The sequence below is a fragment of the Rhagoletis zephyria genome, unplaced genomic scaffold (genome assembly GCF_001687245.7).
Source record: "Rhagoletis zephyria isolate East Lansing unplaced genomic scaffold, Rhagoletis_zephyria_1.1 Rzeph_scaffold_00068, whole genome shotgun sequence".
In the NCBI taxonomy this organism is placed as follows: Eukaryota; Metazoa; Arthropoda; class Insecta; order Diptera; family Tephritidae; genus Rhagoletis; species Rhagoletis zephyria.
In genome coordinates, this window is record NW_016157152.1 from 283994 (window position 1) to 303469 (window position 19476).

General features: G+C 34.4%; 1 protein-coding gene across 9 annotated transcripts in view; it reads left to right on the forward strand.

Moving 5' to 3' along the window:
* LOC108371389 (syntaxin-binding protein 5-like) overlaps window positions 1-19476 on the forward strand; it is a 552451-nt gene that overhangs the window by 227727 nt on the left and 305248 nt on the right. For all 9 annotated transcript variants that reach the window (XM_017626982.1, XM_017626947.1, XM_017626939.1 and 6 more), the window contains one exon: window positions 1106-1181. In XM_017626982.1, the coding sequence (XP_017482471.1) occupies window positions 1106-1181 (76 nt within the window). The remainder of the gene's footprint in view (window positions 1-1105; window positions 1182-19476) is intronic.

The window sequence follows — 19476 nt, forward strand, 5'->3', positions numbered from 1 at the left end:
TCCATTTATAAAAGCGTTGTATATTAAAAAGTTTTTTTTATATTATTTATTTTCTACTTTTTAGTCCTGTCTGAATAAAATTTTGCAATAGATATTAAAATAATTCAACGATATTAATAGAAAGGTGCACACACATGCATTTACATATGTATGTACATACAAACGAGCACCAATTAATTTTATTTAAAGAAATGGCGTGTCGTCTATTTCCGGTGTAGCAAACGTAGTACATAGGGCGACATCTAGATGTCATCTACCTCGCCCTATTCACTATGCTTTTTTATAGGAGCTTTCAAAGCTTTGTTTTGGTGTCGGACACACAACATTGAAAGTTTCTGGATCCACAACATTGAAAGTTTCTGGAACACAACATTGCAAGTTGATAAAAGCGTAAGCGTAATGTATATTTTAAAAAGCCGTTTTATGTAGTTTGTACGACCTTTTTGATGAATTATTGTTTGTATATTGTGAGTCAAACATAAATATAATAAACTATTAGTTCAGTAAAAAAAGGTGCACGAGTTTTGCTAAAAAACCAGTGTTTTCTTCCTCCTATAAAATTGGGCTTGCATCATATACGCGGTATTGCCTTTTGCGTATGCGCGGTATTGCACGCCAAGCGACGATATGAGCTGAGTACGCCCTAATTTTGGAACCAAGATTATCAAAAGAGTACAAATGTAGTTCATATGGCCTTAATGTTGAAGGAAGCTGATTTCAATATATTTGTTTTTTAAGAAGTATTATGGCTTAATTTATGTTATCACAACAAGTTGCAAAAACATCATTACACAAAGTATCAAAATAGAAATTAGTTTTTATTCTTTTTTTTTCTTTCCGCTCCCTTAGCATTGATTGACTGATATTATGCAGATATTGGCTGCATTTCTTTATTCATTCTGAACGTTTGGAATAAACTTTTTTGTTTATTTATTCTTTAGAACGTACCTGATGATATGGTGACGTATATTTCAAACGCATTCTGTTTATTCCGGCTGTGAAATGGGATTATCCGGAATGTATAAAGAAACGCAGCCATTGTTTCATATCAATTTGCATCATTTAAATAAATCGTCTTTTATTTTGTATTTTCCTATTTTTCCAGCTAAAGTTTCTAAGGAAGGGTCAGTAGAAAAATGTAAGCCCATTTATAAAGTCGATTTAAAAACGTCACAAACGGGGTGAGTAGTAAATAAATAGACCAAACACATCTTAATTTTTCCGATATACATACATACATATGTCAAATAAAAAAAAATATATTGAGCTTGCGGCCGATTGTATTTGAAAAGTTATTGTGGAAAAAACAACAATAGTTTATAAATGGTAGAAGTTATAGCTGCTATTTCCGAGATCACCATATTTTCTCATCAGACTTCTTCACTGGGATTCGACACAGCGACCCCAGCTTACAAAGCCAGTCTACCCACTGCGCTAAGTTCGCCTTATAAACTGTTGTCCACTTTTTTTATATATATCAAACCAACGAAAATCAAGGGAAGCTATTCTGCTGCTATTTAGACTTGATAATTTGGTTATTGTTGTTGTTGTTCTTTTTGTTTTTCTTTGTTAATTTCTATTTTTAGATTTTTAGCCTGAACGCGTGCTTGTCTTTGACTATTTGGGGTTTTTTTAGCCTTATAAATCATATTGAAGAATTGTTATTGAGCGTGAGGCCGTTTTTATTTGAAGAATTTATTGGTAAAACAGCTTCTCATAAACATAAACTCGCCGTTCGGAGTCGGCGTAAAACTGTAGGTCCCTCCCGTTTGTATGACAACATCAAGGCGCACGTCACAGATCGGAAGAGAAGCTCGGCCAAACACTATCATATGTGCAAGCGCCAATCTATTATTATGGTGGAAAAAACAACAGCATGATAAAAAAATTTTTAAAAGGTAGTTTCATTTCTTTTATCCGCCATGTTAGCTGTCTGACAGAAAACGTGTTTCGTATTTTTTGTTGTACCAACTTTTTCAAAAAAAAAAAAGTCCAGCTTTTGACGTTGGAAAAATAAAACAATGGAAAGCAAACATATAAGTAGAGAAATTTTCTAATATTTTTTAATAATTTTCTTCACAGCTATAAGAGCCATCGTACAGTTTCATAAGTAAAGTAACTCTTCTTCTTACCGTTTTTCCTGGCAGGCTGTAGGTGTGTTTTTGGTTAGTGCATTGTTCAATGTGTTAGTGTATTTTGAATAAATTGTAATAGAAATGGAAGAAATTATAATAGAAATGAAAGAAATTGTAAAAGATAAGAGCAAATGCCCCAAAACAGGCGATCTCAGCTGTAGGCATTTTTTGGCAATCAGCTGATAGTGTTTTTACTTAGGAAACTGTACGATGATAAGAGCCACCGCTCAGCACAGTCTTTATCGGCCGCCTATTTACATAGTTGGGGCTCGCTTGAAATATGTACATGAAGATGTATGGAGGTGCGCATACTTCACCAACTTAATCGCTCCGACTAATTAGTTGTGGTGCAATGGAAAGACTAGCGAATCCCGCTAAATCGGCGGCCGATAAATTCCGTGGTGTGCGATGGATACAAAACATTTGAAACAAGAACTATTGCCGTCGCATTTTCGTTTTTATGATTTTTATTCATGTGATTAGCAGTGACAAGTAAACACAATGGGGCGCATGACGGCTTCCGTCAGTTGTCATTTTGATTTGAAAATTATCATTCAAATCATGATACAATAATTTTTAGAAGGTAGTTTCACTTCTTCTTCTTATCAGCCATGTTAGCTATCTGACAGAAAACGTGTTTCGTATTTTTTGTTGTACCAACTTTTTCCAAAAAAAATCCAGCTTTTGATGTTGGAGGAATAAAACAAAGGAAAGCCAAACATATATGTAAGTAGAGAAATTTTCGAATATTTTTTAATAATTTTCTTCATAAAAAATTAACTGCTGCTTCCGTAGATATTGCAACACACGGAATAGATGTAAGGATGCAGCTATAAGAGCCACAGCATACCACAGACTTTATCGGCCGCCTATTTAAATAGTAGGGCTTGAAATATGTACATGAATATGTATGGAGGTTCAAATTAAATATTTTTTCGGTACGTGCGTGTATATAGATTTTCTGGAAATAAAAATGAATGAAAACATTTCCAAAGTTGTGAAAATAAAAATAAATAATAAAAAAAAAAACTTTCTAATATACCACGCTTTTATAAATGGACTAAAAAGTAGAAAATAATAATTCTCAGTCTCATAGAATTTGTTTTGAGTCATTATAAACAATTTATGAGATTGAAAATGAAAAGCGTGGGGCGCATGCAATACAAAGCATTAGATTTAATTGACAATAGTCAAACTACATAACATAGATCTAAAATTTCTACAGAGAAAGTACAAATTTGATAGCTTGAGATTTTAAGCGGTCGTTATTCATATATCCACGTACATATATATACTACCCTTCATATCAATTCTGGTCTATTACATGCGCCCCACGCTTTTCATTTTCAATCTCATAAATTGTTTATAATGACTTTTGCTAAAATTTCAAAATCAAAAGTTATCAAAACAAATTCTATTAGACTGAGAATTATTACTTTCTACTTTTTAGTCCATTTATAAAAGCGTTGTATATTAAAAAGCTTTTTTTATATTATTTATTTTCTACTTTTTAGTCTTGTCTGTATAAAATTTTGCAATAGATATTAAAATAATTCAACGTTATTAATAGATTGGTGCACACGCATGCATATACATATGTATGTACATTAGAGTGGCCTCTATGTTGTATGAAAAATGTACATAAATAAATACGTAATTGGTTTAAAAGCTTTCACGTGGCTCCTAGGGGTTCCGGGTTGAGCTTTTTCGACCAAAAATGTCGAAATTACACCAATTCCTTTGATTTTGCATTTCTTTTTTTTAACTGTGTATATTAGACTGCATCACTCCCCATACAAAAAAATCAGTACTATTTTTCCATTGGAATTATAAAATCTATTATATTTTAAGACTTCCACCAAAATATTTCGGAAAAATGTTAAGATTTAAGTGAGCGGGACCGATTTGAAAATACCTCAAAAAATGGAGTTTTTTATGAATAAAAATAGTTTCTTAAAGATTTTTTTTGAATAAACTCCCTCAAATGACAAAACGGTTTAAGCTTAAAAATTTTGCATCAAAATATTTAAAAAAAATTAAAAAAAAAATTTGAACGGAATCGTAATGAAATCTTTGATGCTGTTTTTTACCTTTTTTCAAAGATTGGTATAAGAAAAACTGAACTGAACCTAAACTCTTCCGATTTAGAATGAAAGAGAAAGGTAGGATGAACGAACGTCATTCAAAGTTGATGTGTTGGTGTTTGAAAAAAAGGACACGAATGACTTTTTTTCGCACAGAAATAAAAACAGTGTGAAAATACCTTTCTTCCGAAATCCCTTTGGCCCAGTTATTCAAGTTTTTCGTAAATCAATCTTTGAAAAAAGTAAAAAAACAGCACCAAAAATCTCATTCTTACGATTCCGTTGAAGAGATTTTTGAAAATTTTTATGCAGGTTTTTTAAGCTTAATCTGTGTTGTCATCTGAGGGGACTTTTCTCAAAAAGTTCTTAAAGAAACTATTTTTATTCATAAAAAACTCCATTTTTGGAGGTATTTTCAAATCGGTCCAGCTCACTTAAATCTTGATATTTTTCCGAAATATTTTGGTCTTAAAATATAATAGATTTTGTAATCCTGGCGGAAAAACCGCAACTTTTTTTGGTGATGCAGTCTAATGTATATATTAGAAAAATTCTACATTATGTTTTATTTAAAATGTACGTAAAATTACCTTTCCAGCAAGCTTTTGAAGTATTAAATCGGTTAAAAAAGCACAACACTATTCAACTTTAAAAAGAGTAATATTTAAAAAACCAGTTATCTCCAATAAACATTGGGCTTGGTTAGCAATTCGAAAATGATTGGAAAACCAATCTTTTTTCGAGTCTTACCTTCGATAACGAATGTGCAATATATTAGTATTCGATTCAAGAACTAAACCATTCTCCAGCAAAACGGCACCTTCGTTATCCATTGTATTTTCCCTTCGTTATGAATTCGATGAATCCGGCCCATTATCGAATTGAAATTTTATTTTATCGCTCTAAGTGTCTTATATTTTCCTTTGAGAATGAGCTGGATTTCACTTTCTCTCTTTTTACTATGGTTTAATTTTTTTTCGAACCCATTTCGAGTGTATTTCAAATTTACTCTGAACGTTGGAAAACCAAGGTTGGTTATGAGTTCGTTCTCAGTTCGATATGCATATTGGATATTGAAGGTAATTTTCGAACGTTCGTCAAAATGTTTATAGGGTCGTTTTTACATGAGGCGTTATATATGTATATGTATGCACGTTAGGGTGGCCCAAAATAAAGTAAAGTCAGAATTTCAATGCCGCCACCCCCTAGGATTGTTAAATACCGAAAAAATATACCACTATTTTTCATTTTGAAATCAAAAAATATTTAGAGAGTGCTCAAAGCGCTCAATTTTTTCCATTTATTTTATACTGGAAAAAAACAAGTTTTCGTAGAAACGGTATAGAGTTCTTGAAAATCAATATTTTTTGATCGAAGAACTCTACTTCTCCTTAGGAGACTTCCAATAATAATATCCAATTGTTTATTTAATAATGTTTTAATACTAACGATTTTTTATTGGTCCCCGATTGCATTATATATATAGGGTCTTTGGAGGACCTATAAAACTGGTAACTATTACCATTAAAAAATTCTTAAATAAACAATTGGGTATTATTGGGAATCTCCTAAAGAGAAACAGAGTTTTCAAGAGTTCTATACCATTTCTATGAAATCTGTTTTTTTTCCCCATATAAAATACATGGCATACTTGGAGGTTTTTGAGCAGTCTTTAAATATTTTTTGATTTCTAAATAAAAAATAGGGGTATAACTTTTTTTGGTATAGAAAAATCCTATCAGGTGGCGGCATTAAAATTGTTTCACACAGTTGGTTGCGGTAATCGTATTAATGTTTGTTTTTTGTTAAAAATCAATGGTAGCATCAATTGTATTTTTTACACCGACTTTCACCGAATTTTATTCCACTCGCGTTTTGTAAAAAAATAATTGCAGAACTTGTTGCATGCTCGGCAACTTTGCGCCTTTGAGTTCACTTTCACATTTTCCAACTAAAAAAATTTTATAGTCATCGGATCAGAATTGTTTCCTGGATGAGCTTGCCGATGTTGAAGCCATTTTACCTCATTTTGAATTCGAGGCATTTCATGTCACCGCGGCCACCTCTGTGCGCGACCTCTAAGGATTTGGATGAAAGTTGAAGAGATTGAAGGTCTAGGTGACATGAATATACATACGTACAGCATATTCTGCCGATATGACGTAGGGGTGCCTATTTACACGGGACTTAAATTTTAAGAAAACGTCATACATACCTTTATTTAAAGTGCTGTATCTTGGAACCCTTTTAACGAAACTTAATGAAAAAAATTTATTTCTTCCGTCTTATTATGGGCTTTAATTATACATTTTTTACTTTAATGGGCAACGTATAAAAAACAAAAAAAAATTAAGTAAACATTTTTCGTTTTGATTTTTTTTTGGTTATAGCATTTTTAAAATTTTTTATTTTTACATAAAAGCATTGTCTATAATGTCAACTTTAAGTACCCAAATGGGCGTAATGGGCTACGTAGGCGTATGGACTCTAGATCGTCTAACGCTCGAGCAATATGATAAATAGACATTAAAATTTTATGAAATTGTATATTTTTGAAAGAGGAAAGGCGTGCAAAAAACAAAAACAGTTTGAATAAATCATTAACAATTAATCAAGGAAATGACAGAATTGAACTTTGATGTAAGTTCACATGGGAAATGTGCTTACGACGGGATTGTAGGAAATTTTAAGCGACTAGCAGCTGGAGCAAGTAATCAGCTCCCGACGTCACATCAAATTCTTACACCCGAGGCCCTCTACCAATGGGGTGGGAATAATTTAGTGAAAACCAAGGTGCTGTATGCGTCCAAGAGTGACTACAACGCCGTTAAGCAAAAGCTTCAAGATAGATTCGCAAAGACACAATATATTGCAGGAACGCACAAATTTCATGCCTTTATACCCGAAACATCAACAACACTCATTGCAATCATAGCTAAATCGATGAAACACTCGATTAAAATTTCGATAGCAAAATCAATAATAATATTGGTAGCAAAATCTATTAGAAACTCGATAAAAATATCCATAACAAAATCGATAAAAATATCCATAACAAAATCGATAAATATCGATAACAAAATCGATAAATATCGATAAAAATATCGATAACAAAAACGATAAATATCAATAACAAAATCGAAAAACACCGATTACAAAATCGATAAATATCGATTACAAAATCGATAAATACCGATAGCAAAATCGATAATTATCAATGACAAAATCGATAACAAAATCGATAAATATTGATAACAAAATCGATAAATATCGAAAACAGAATCAATAAAAATATCGATAACAAAATCGATAAATATCTATAACAAAAACGATAAATATCAATAACAAAATCGAAAAATACCGATTACAAAATCGATAAATATCGATAACAAAATCGATAAATATCGATAACAAAATCGATAGATATCGATAACAAAATCGATGAATATCGATTACAAAATCGATAAACAACGATAGCAAAATTGAAAAATATCAACGACAAAATCGATAAAATCTATAGATATCGATAATAAAATCGATAAATATCGAAAACAGAATCGATAAAACTATCGATAACAAACTCGATAAATATCGATAACCAAATCGATAAAAATATCGATAACAAAATATCGATTACAAAATCGATAAAAATATCGTTAACAAAATCGATAAAAATATCAATTAATATGTCGATATGTTCCGAAAATATCGAAATTGATAAAAATATCGATAAAAATTTCGATAAAAAATCGATAACAAAACCGATAAAAAATAACGATTATTTTATCGATAAGTCCCGAGAATCCCGAAAATCTCTAAAATCCCAAAATAGTTACCAGATTGAGTCTGTGTCTCTCTCTATATCCTTTCCTCTTTAATTACCTTTATTTTAATCTTCCTTCCTCTATCTTCATCTTTACTTTTATCGGTATCCTCATCCTCCTTTTTGTCTTTACTTTTATGTTTATCATTTTCTTAATCTACATATTCCCCTTCACCTTTGCCCTTATATATATAAGTAAAGTGTTTAAATTTAGTCTTCTTTTTGCCTTTATCTTTACGCACCTTTGTTTTTGTTTTTATTCTTACCTTTCCTTTTCTTTATCTATGTACGTAGTCACCTTTACTTTCGTTCTTGTGTTGGTCTTTTTCTAAGTGTTATTCTTTAACCTTTTATTAGCAAATTTTTTTTAAATTAATACCATATGCATACACACAAGAACCACTTGTTTCAGCCCCAACCATTTCTGTTGCACCATTTCCGTTGCACCATTTCCGTTGCATCATTTCCGTTGCACCATTTCCGTGTGCAATTTCCTTTGAATTTGCCAATTTACTCCCAACCAACCAACCAACCGCCGCTAAAGAAGTTTCACTTCAAAAAAAGTTTAAATACTGGCTAAAAATGGAACTGCAGTACTTAAAATATCCTATAGAATTTAACATACATGCCCACATAACAGCGTTGCTCATCGTTGAGAGCGCCCTCTGCTGTTAATTCGTACGGAATACATCGCAAAGCAAGGGTTATGTATACATATACATACTTGCTAATGTTAACGTTAATGTTGATTCTTATTTTAAAAAAACAAATATGTATGTACAGTTCATGGAGAAATAATGTAGGCAATTATGTACGTAGAGTCGTTTATGTTGCCATAAGGAGCAACTAACATTGCTGTTAGCACTTACATTTGTATGTATATGCATATTATGTACATCATTAGCGCACACAAGGGGTGAGTTTTGGGGTTCAAACCCCCCCTAAAATACAATCTGTATCTTAAAGATAAGAATCCAGCTCNTTTTTTTTAAATTTCGGACACCTGCTGCAGACGTTCAGAGGATATTTATCAGCTAACAAAAATCGCGATATATAAAGGGGGCGTGACACCTCCCATACAAATCAAATTTTTCATACTCCATATCTCTGGAAATGTTCATGGTAGAGGTCTGGAACTTGGTATGGAGATATATGAAATTCATGGCATACTCTAGGAGTAAAATTTGAGCTATTGGAAAAGGAGGACGTGGCACCTCACATACAAACCGAATTTTTCATACTGCATATCTCTGGAAGTGTTCATGGTAGAGTACTGGAACTTGGTATTGGCGCAAATGAAATTGATCGAATGCTCTTGGAGAAAAATTGGACCTATTGGAAAAGAGGGCGTGGCACCTCCCTTTCAAACCGAATTTTTCATACTGCATATCTCTGGAAGTATTTATGGTAGAGTATTGGAACTTGGTATGAAGATATATGAAATCAATCTTGGATAAAAATTGGAAGTATTGGAAAAGGGCGCGTGGCACTTCCTCTGGCACATCTCTGGAAATGTTCATGGTAGAGTACTGAAACTAAAATCAATCGCATACTCTTGCAGAAGAATTGGAGCTGTTGGAAAAGAGGGCGCGGTACCTCCCATACAACCCGAATATTTCATACTGCATATTTCTGGAAGAGTTCATGGTAAAATTTTTGAACTTGGTAAGGAAGTATATGAAATCAATCACATACTCATGGAGAAAAATTGGAGTTATTGGAAAAGCGCGTGGCAGCTCCTATACAAACCGAAATTGTCATACTGTATATCTCTGGAAATGTTCATGGTAGAGTACTGGAACTTGGTATAGAGATATATGATATCAATCGCAAACTCATGAAGAAAAATTCGGACTATTTGAAAAGGTGGCGTGGCACCTCCCATACAAACCGAATTTTTCTTATTGCATATCTCTAGAATTGTTCTTGGTAGAGTACTGGAACTTGGTGTGGTGATATATGAAATTAATCGCATAGTCACGGAGAAAATATGAAGCTATTGGAGAAGGGGACGTGGCACCTACCTTCAAGCCGAATTTCATACTGCATTTCTCTAGAAATGTTCATAGTACAGTACTGGTACACTTCGTATGGAGATATTGGAAATTAATCCCATACTCATTGAGAAAAATGGGCTCTTTGAAAAGAGGGCGTGGAAAAATACAAACATACTGACTTTTACTTATATTTGAATGTGTAAATAATTCTTCCGTAGGTATATTTGTGAGTGAAATCCTCAATGGCTGGAGGGATTTTAACAAAGTTTTGTGTGTTTGTTTGAGTGGGTTTCTGGATAGTTTAGTTTCACAATTTAATCCGCCAGTTCTCGCTGGAGTTGAGTTATTACTTAAAATATTTTTTATTATCTGATTTGGCGTATATTCAAAGCATGTATTGGAAACGGTAAGGGTAGTCCAATTGCCAGGGTGTGCTGAGGTCGAGTTATTACTAAAAATCGACATGTAAGAAAAGGTGCCGAGCATGTCAGACTAAAGCGACCTGTTGAACCATTGAGAATATCGAACTCTCGTGTGCTACGTTTGGGCCAATGGATGTGATTTGCCAACATTATTATGCGTTAAAGCTTCATTCGGAGACACCAGCAGTGGAATTCTGACAATCGCCAGTGGCTCCTAAAAGCACGCAACATAAAAGTAACAGATGCAATGTGTATTCAACTAACGCTGGTAGTATGAGGAGCATTTAACTAGGTGGTGTATGTTCTTAGGCACGCCTGCTATTATTTTGGAGATTTTTAGCGATCAAAATTAGCGATAGCGAATGCTGGAATCCGGCTTCAGCGTTGAGTTGTGCAGTGGTAAATCTCAAATCACCACCTGTCGAAATACCTTAAAAGCCAGTTTCATGAAAGCAATTTAATGAAAATTTATTTTTTTAATTGAATTTAATATAGAACCTGACAGAAAAAAATCATTTTTCACTTAAATTACTTTCGCGAAACTGGCTTTTAAGGTATTTCATCTCAGTCTATATATGTATATTGATTTCTGTGGAACAAGGATATGCATTCATTTTGAAATTGCAACCAACTATAAGATAAAGTTTCTAGGGCACATTCACCATAGATCCGGATCATTGTTGCTAGAGGTCGGAAACTATCGGTAGTCCTCACTATCCATAGTGTGATATTTTTTTACAAACCATTGATAGACTATCGATAGTTACGATAGTTTTCTTTGGAATTGCTGCTTGTAGATCCCTATTTATTTTTAATAATTATATGTACATAGTGCATATTATTTTAATCCTGTCTAACAACCATTTATTTTTGTTCAAAAATACCAGAACGTCCACTTGCTTTGGCTTTAAGCGAGAACGCCGTTCGCTGATTATCATCCCCGGTCTTGCTGAATATTCGCTCTGGTTCTACCGATCTTGCAGGAATACAAAAATATTTCAGCGCGCAGATTTTCGGTTGTGAGCTATAAAACGAAAATTTAAGTCGTTCCACTTATGAAGCAATTTATAATACTCTAATTCAACAATTACATTCCAATACAGCAGTGGATCAGCATCTTTTGCAATATTGTTGTTTTCAAAATATTGGCGCATTGAAATTATGGCACCTACTCTTGACGATTTTTTCGTATCATCAAGCCGCTTGTCAACAAAATCGAAAAAGGACGTGCTTTGGCCACTGCTAGTCAGTGATCGGACTTCTACCACATTGTGGTAGATCTGCCACTTTTTTGAGCATCTACCACTCAAGGTCTGAAATATACCACATATTCGCGTTTTTCAGTAGTTTTATTTTTGCTTGACATAATTTTCTTAATTTTAAGAGCAAAAATTGTCCAACACTAAACACTATATGGTAACAAAAATTATATAATACAAGATTCCGCATTCCGCAAGTAAAAGTAAACAAATCCGAATGGGAGGATAAAATAAGCTGTAAAATGGTAAATTTTCTCAGTAATCAATTTTTCGACAGAAAACGCGGTTTTATTGTGTTAAATTACAAAATATATGATTTATAAAAGGAATTAATAGCGAAAATGTTATAAAAACGGCGATTTTTGTGAAAGTATTAGCAAATTTAAGTGCATGTAAGGTTTCTGAGGCGTTGTTTACTTTTACTTGAGAATTGTAAAAATCGACAAATCCCAACTGGCTGTTTCTGGAACGTGCCACATTTGTTCGCTAGTTCGTGATGTGATAAAAAGAAAAGCTGGCAGCTCTCCGCAAGGTTGCAGAAGTCTCTTAAAATATGTTCGAAAAATATGTTAATATGGAAGGAACTGCTTTACATTGTCAAGGAAAAAAATTGCCAAAACTCAACGCAATTCTTAGGAACTTCAACTTTGCACTTTATTATACTAAAATTAAATTTTTTTAGAGTCTAATTAAAAAGTTTGCCGTTTGGGTGAAACCTTGCAGAATTTTTTTAATTTTTGTAGAAAGTTTGATGCAAAACCAAAGATCTACCACATTTTTTTGAAATCTACCACATTTTTTTCCAGATTCTACCACACAGAATTTTTCTAAAGTCCGATCACTGCTGCTAGTGGAAAGCGTTTCCGAAATATCTTTTTAATTTTAGCGTTGTGTGTAGCGCATATATGTTGCACCTCATCCTCAAGTTTTTTCGTAGCGGCTTATCCACTGGCAGCCAGGTGGAAGCCTTCCTTTTTGAATCAATGTAGTTTGGGAATCTAGCAATTTTCGGTGAATGCCATATCTAAACGAACTCGCTATTGAGAATATATTGATTATAAGCATATTTTCTGCCATTACCTTTTCCGTCGCCTCAGTAAATAATTTCAAAAGACCATTCAAATCGTTCAATATCAGTGGTTCCTATGCAGTTACAGGAGATGGGGCTTTAACCGTAGATAGAAGCACTTACTGATCTTACATTTTTTTTCCAATTTAGAAATTTCCTCCGAAGCGTTGAGGGCATCTTGCACAAGTACGTTCAGTGCGTGAGTAACACACGGCATGTGGCGTTTTTCTAGTAGGTTGCATGCACATATCATTGCATTTGCGTTATCAGTGACAATGCAACTGACTTTTTCGAAAATAGACCAGTTTCTTAAAACGAATTTCAATGAGTTCGATATGTTTGTAGATAAAACCGCTGACCTCAGCAAAAAATTATCATCAATAAAATGACACGTTACGGTTATACAATTTTCGTTGGCCAAAGAAGTCCAGCCATCGCAAGTTATGCTAACGTGACGCACCTCCGATAGAATGGCTTTCAATTTTTGCTCAGCCAAATCATACCGGTTTTTTAATAAAACGTTTTTCAAAGTTTTGGCGCTTGGCACAGGGTTACCACTGAAAAACTTTCTTTCCTACCAAGATAGGGTTCAAAAGCCAAAAAACGGCGTTTGACGACTGTAAATAAATTTGTTTGCTGGTTTTTATACTTAAAATAGGATTTCCAGGTAAACAGAAAGATCAGAATAATAGCTAGTAGATATATACATAGCACACATAAAAAGTGGGTGTGTGCTTTTAAGCAGACCTACGTACCGATATGTAATTCGACCCTTTGAACGCGAATCTGAGATCCGTTTGACTTGTACGCCCTCAAAGTTTCGAATAAATTGCGAAAAACCAAAAAAATTGGCAAAAAATTCGCATAGTTTATAGTTCTAATAAAGCCTTCGGAGTAAATGACGTGAAAAATCGCACGGTTAGGCTTGCCAAATGTCCGGGTGTAGGAGCCGCCGGGCTGAGGAAAAATCTACGCGCTGCAGGTTTGCCATTAATTTCTTCAAGTTTCGGTTAAAAACTTTGAGATCTTGCGATTTAATGGAAACAATAAGTTGGTTTCTTTTTAATTTTCGTGTGTGATAAAAAATGAAATATTCTGTAAACACGTACATTTGTTATGTAGTATGCATTTGAATCGCTCTTCTAATGCCATTTAAAATATTTAAACAACCTTGTCATTGTTGAATCTATTAGCGATTCGCCACTGCATTTCAAAGAAAAATATCTGGTTTATAAACCTGCCTTTACGTCTGTCAAATCAATTACTTGATATCCCTTTAGATACCCAGTGGATGCAACTTTTTATAGCGCATACGGAGTTCAGAGAATCGCCGAAGGTAATTGCTGAAATTCTGCCTATGCCAGTAAGCAACGAGATTTTTTATGGTTGGACTCATCCAAGAAACAGATTGAGGGTAAAACTTATATTGTCCCAATTTTTGCCTACCCACAGTGCTAACAAAGTGACAACAAAAAAAGATGTTTTCTGTTTTATAAGCAAAGGAACCTACCAAAATTTTAAGCGTCCTACCATCCTACCAACGAGAACAAAACCTTAAAAATTTTGTAGGAAAAGCCCAAAACGGCAACCCTAGCTGTGCATTACATACCTAAACTAAAACATACTAAAACGCGAATCAAGTGTTTAAAGCCTTTATCTTCGACAACATTTAAAGGCTGATAATCCTCTGCAACCATTTTAGCTAAAGCGCAATCGATGTCTTGCTTTCGTTTCGAGGTTTTGTCATATTCCTCTGCTCCCGTGAAATATGATGCAACAGATCTTATACTGGACTGCCGGCTACTAGACGCTTCATCCACGTCCGAATCCCCACTCCGCACATTTGGATGAAACCGTTTTAAATGGTCTCTTAAATTGCTAGTATTTCCGCTGGTTTTGTACTCCTTTCCGCATGTTAAGCACTTCGCCTATTTTTTGTCGTTTGACTTAGCGAAGTAGTTCCAAACCTGCACGTAAAAATTCATTGCCAATTACCATTTATATATGCAAGTTATAAATTTTTAGCTCATTTAATAATTTCAGTTAAAAACCTTGGAAATTCTTATTTTTCGTTTGGTTTGCGAGCTACTGCTTTTCGTGGCACTCTCCCCAGAATCGCTTGAACAGTTGCTGCTATTAACAAGATCTTCCGGATTAATCTGGAATAAATTAATAGATATTCTACTCTTCTTCTTCTTTTTTGGCGCTGTAACCGCCTAAGCGATTTTGGCCGAGTTCAGAAAAGCACGCCAGTCGTTTCTCCTCTGTGCCAACTGACGCCAATTGGAAACGCCAAGTGAAGCCAAGTCCTTCTCCACCTGATCTTTCCATCGCAGTGGGGGCCTCCCTCTTCCTCTGCTACCACCAGCGGGTTCCGAGTTGAATACTTTCAGAGCTGGAGCGTCGGTGTCCATTCGAACGACATGGCCAAGCCAGCGGAGCCGCTGTATTTTAATTCGCTGCACTATGTCTATGTCGTTGTAAAGCTCATACAGCTCATCGTTCCATCGTCTGCGGTACTCGCCGTCGCCAACGCGTAAAGGACCGTAAATCTTCCGCAAAATCTTTCTCTCAAACACCCCAAGAGCCGCCTCATCGGATGTTGTCATTGTCCATGCTTCTGCGCCATATACCAGCACGGGCATGATGAGTGACTTATAGAGCGTGGTTTTCGTACGTCGAGAGAGGACTTTACTCCTGAATTGCCTACTCAGTCCAAAGTAGCACTTGTTGGCAAGAGTGATTCTACGTTGGATTTCAATGCTGACATTATTATCGGTGTTAATGCTGGTTCCCAAGTAAACGAAATTCTCTACTTTCTCGAAATTGTAACTGTCAACAGTGACGTGGGTGCCAAGGCACGAATGTGCTGACTGTTTGTTTGATGACAGGAGATACTTCGTCTTGTCCTCGTTTACCACCATACGCTTTGCTTCCCTATCCAACTTGGAAAAGGCAGAACAGACCTCGCGGTTTTTGTTACCGATGATGTCGATGTCATCGGCATAAGCCAGCAATTGCACGCTCTTGTAGTAATTATAGATATTCTACACTTCATTTTAATATTTTCTTAATTGATTACACATATTTACCTTTTTTGTTTCGCTTTATATATTTATAAATTTTCAATTTCATTCGTACACATACATAAGTATGTATCAACCACACCGAACGTACGCGTTTTAAACAATTTCTCAATTGAAGACGGTTCCTTGAATTATTTCTGACACTTTCAAATTAACGAGTTCCAAAATGTCGATAGTATAAACCATAGTCTACACCCTCGATAGTCATGATAGTCTGAAACCATCGATAGTGTCGATAGTGCTATCGATAGTTTCCGACCTCTAATTGTTGCCACCAGGGATCTTCCCATGGACATAACACATTTTGTTCGGTTATTTAAGGCGGCAAACGACCACCAACCATAGTCTTAGCCGATGAATGTGCCAGTACAAATCATAAATGTAGATTGTTGGAGAAACTGTTGGACCAAAATGTTTAAATTAAAAATCTAATTTTGGGCGGGACGAAGTTCGCCGGGTCTGTTACCGGCCGTCTCCACAGGATAAAATTTTTGCTTCCCAGCTGTCATTTTGGTCGCTAGATATAAGTTATATCAGTGGCAATATTTGTGTAGGCTTTTTATATCTTGATATAAGCATTTGTAAGATAGCTTTGAAAATGTATTTTTGCCGGATTTAATCGCTTAAAAAATTTAGGCTATTTTACATCTAAGTACATAATTACAAATATTTTAACAGGAAACAGCTCAATTTTGTAATTAGCTTTTTAAACTGATATAAAATAAAGACAGCTATTTTTCTTTGGTTAAAACACAAATTTATTCTTATTTCTAGTATCCGTACTAAAGCAAGACTACAAAACTAGTTTGTTAGGATATTTAAATTAATGGTATCTAATAAAATCCCGAAATCCCGGCTTTACCAATTTAAGATCCCGAAATCCCGGGATTAACAAAATGGCCCGCGATTGGATGCCTCAGTCAGGAGTTGAAGACTTGCTCTAGCTGCTAGTCTCTTAAAATTTCCTCCAATCCCGTCGCAAACAAGTTCAATTCTGCCATTTCCATGAAGGGATTTTTTATATATTTCAGACCCTTTAGTAAAGTTAATATGATTCGTTCATATTGTTTTTGTTTTTACACAGCTTTCCTCTTTCAAAAATATACAATTTCATAAAATTTCAATGTCTATTTATCATATTGCTGGAGCGTTAGACGATCTAGAGTCCATACGCCTAAGTAGCCCATTACGCCCATTTGGGTACTTAAGGTTGACATTATAGACAATATTTTTATGTAAAACTAAAACTTTAAAAAAAATGCTATAATAAAAAAAAATCAAAAAAAAATGTTTACTTTTTTTTTTATACGTTGCACATTAATGTAAAAAATGTATAATTAAAGCCATTAAGTGTCGTTAAAAGGTTTCCAAGATACGGCACTTTAAAGAAAGTATGTATGACGTTTTCTTAAAATTTAAGTCCCGTGTAAATAGACAACCCTACGTCATATCGGCAAAATATGCTGCACGTATATTCATGTCACCTAGACCTTAAATCTCTTCAACTTTCGTCGAAATCGTTGGAGGTCGCGCACAGAGGTGGCTGCGGTGACATGAAATGCCTCATTCATGAAATGAAGAATTCATTGATTCTGCCGCATAAACGTATAGTCTAAGATCCGACAAAGGCACGACCTTCACCTATCTGTCTAATGGATGAAGTCTTTTTTCTATGAAATTTAACGTGTTAATAAATATTTTACGAGTGGGTTGGCTGAAAAAATCCTGGCCAGGATATTTTTAATTAAATATTCAAAAATTATTATTTTTTTTTAATTTTGTACTCATTTGTTTAATGTACAAATTATATACCAATCAAAAGTATTAGGCCAATAGAATGTGAAAACTTGTCTATTTTTTTCCTGGCCTACATATCGGGTTGGCAGGTATGAACAGGTAGGTAATATTAGTAATTAGTAATTAGTAATTTTCACTCATCTGTTTAACACATTCCAGAGACTTTATGCTTTCGATAGGTTTATATGTAATTTGTTCATTAAACAAATGAGTGCAAAATTAAAGAAATATTAATAATTTTTGAATATTTAATTAAAAATATGATGGCCAGGATTTTTCAGCCAACCCACTCGCGAAATTTTTTCCTGACACGTTAAATTTCATACAAAATAGATTTCATCTATTAAAACGGTAGTGAAGAACCTTCATTTGCCTCACACCAAGCGAGACCAATTCCATACGCACTTCATAAGATATTTGAAGAAGAGGCTAAACGACTAACTGATTTAGGGATTTAGAAGCCACCGTTTGGTGTAGCCAGTGCACCTGCAATTTTTCAACGTTTGATTGAACAAACAATTAGTGGAATTCCTGGTTGTGTTAATTATTTAGACGATATTATTTGCACAGGCGAAACCGATGAGGAACATGTTCGCAATCTTAGGTTACTATTGCACAGATTATATGAAAGTGGATTTTGTTGTAATCTTGATAAATGTTCATTTATGCAAAGTAAAGTTGAGTACTTGGGTCATATAATAAGCGCATCTGGTATACAACAGTCAAAGGATCGAACAGAAGCAATCTGGAAAATACCATATCCAAAAAATTAAGAAGAATTACAGTCATTGGGAAAGTTAATTACTATTGTTCATTTATTAAGAATTACTCAGAGATTGCTGCGTATGGTCGAAAGTTTATTCTAGTAACTGATCATAAGCCTCTGGCATCTGGGCAATAATTTTGTCAGGATACGATTATTAAATTTTATATAAAAGTACAAAATTACATGCTGACACACTTTCACGTCTTCCAAGTCAAGATAACTCTGAGCCTGATCAACATGATATCATATATGAAATCAATCTAGTAGAAAACATAAAAAATTTGCCAATTGATGTTCAAATTGCAGAACAAATAAAGAGGGATGCAGTTTTAAGTAAAGTTTGCCAGTACATAAAACACGGCTGGCCTGCCATGGTAAATGATAAGGAGATATTACCTTATTTTAATCATCGCTTTGGTTTTACCATTATTAAAGATGTTATAGTTCTTCAAACTGATTTCAATAGAATTGTAATTCTAAGACAAATCCGACGAAGGACACTGGGGTATTGTCCGCACAAAGCAAATATCTCGCCGTTATTGCTGGTGGCCTAAGATCGATAAGGATATAGAAGAAGTTGTATCAACATGTTCATCATGCAACAGTTACAGATCAGATCCATCTAAAGAATTTTCTACATGGCCTGCAGCATCATCGCCTTAAGAAAGAATACACTTGGATTTCGCAGGTCCTTTCGAAAACCATATGTGGTTAATTTGCGTTGACTCTTTCTCACAATTTCCATTTGTCATGAAAATGGAGAATATTTCAGCAACTTCAACTATAAAAGCCTTGCAAAAAATTTTTTCTATGAAAGGTCTACCTCAGACTATTGTTACAGATAATGGAACACAATTCACCTCTCAGGAATTTGCGAAATTCTGCACAGTTCATAGTATTAAGCATTTAACATCTGCCGTTTTTCATCCAGCCTCAAATGGACAAGCGGAGAGATTTGTAAGGACATTCAAGACCGCCATGAAAAAAATATTGGCTGATGGTAAAAACTTTAATGATGCCCTGTTAACACATCGTACA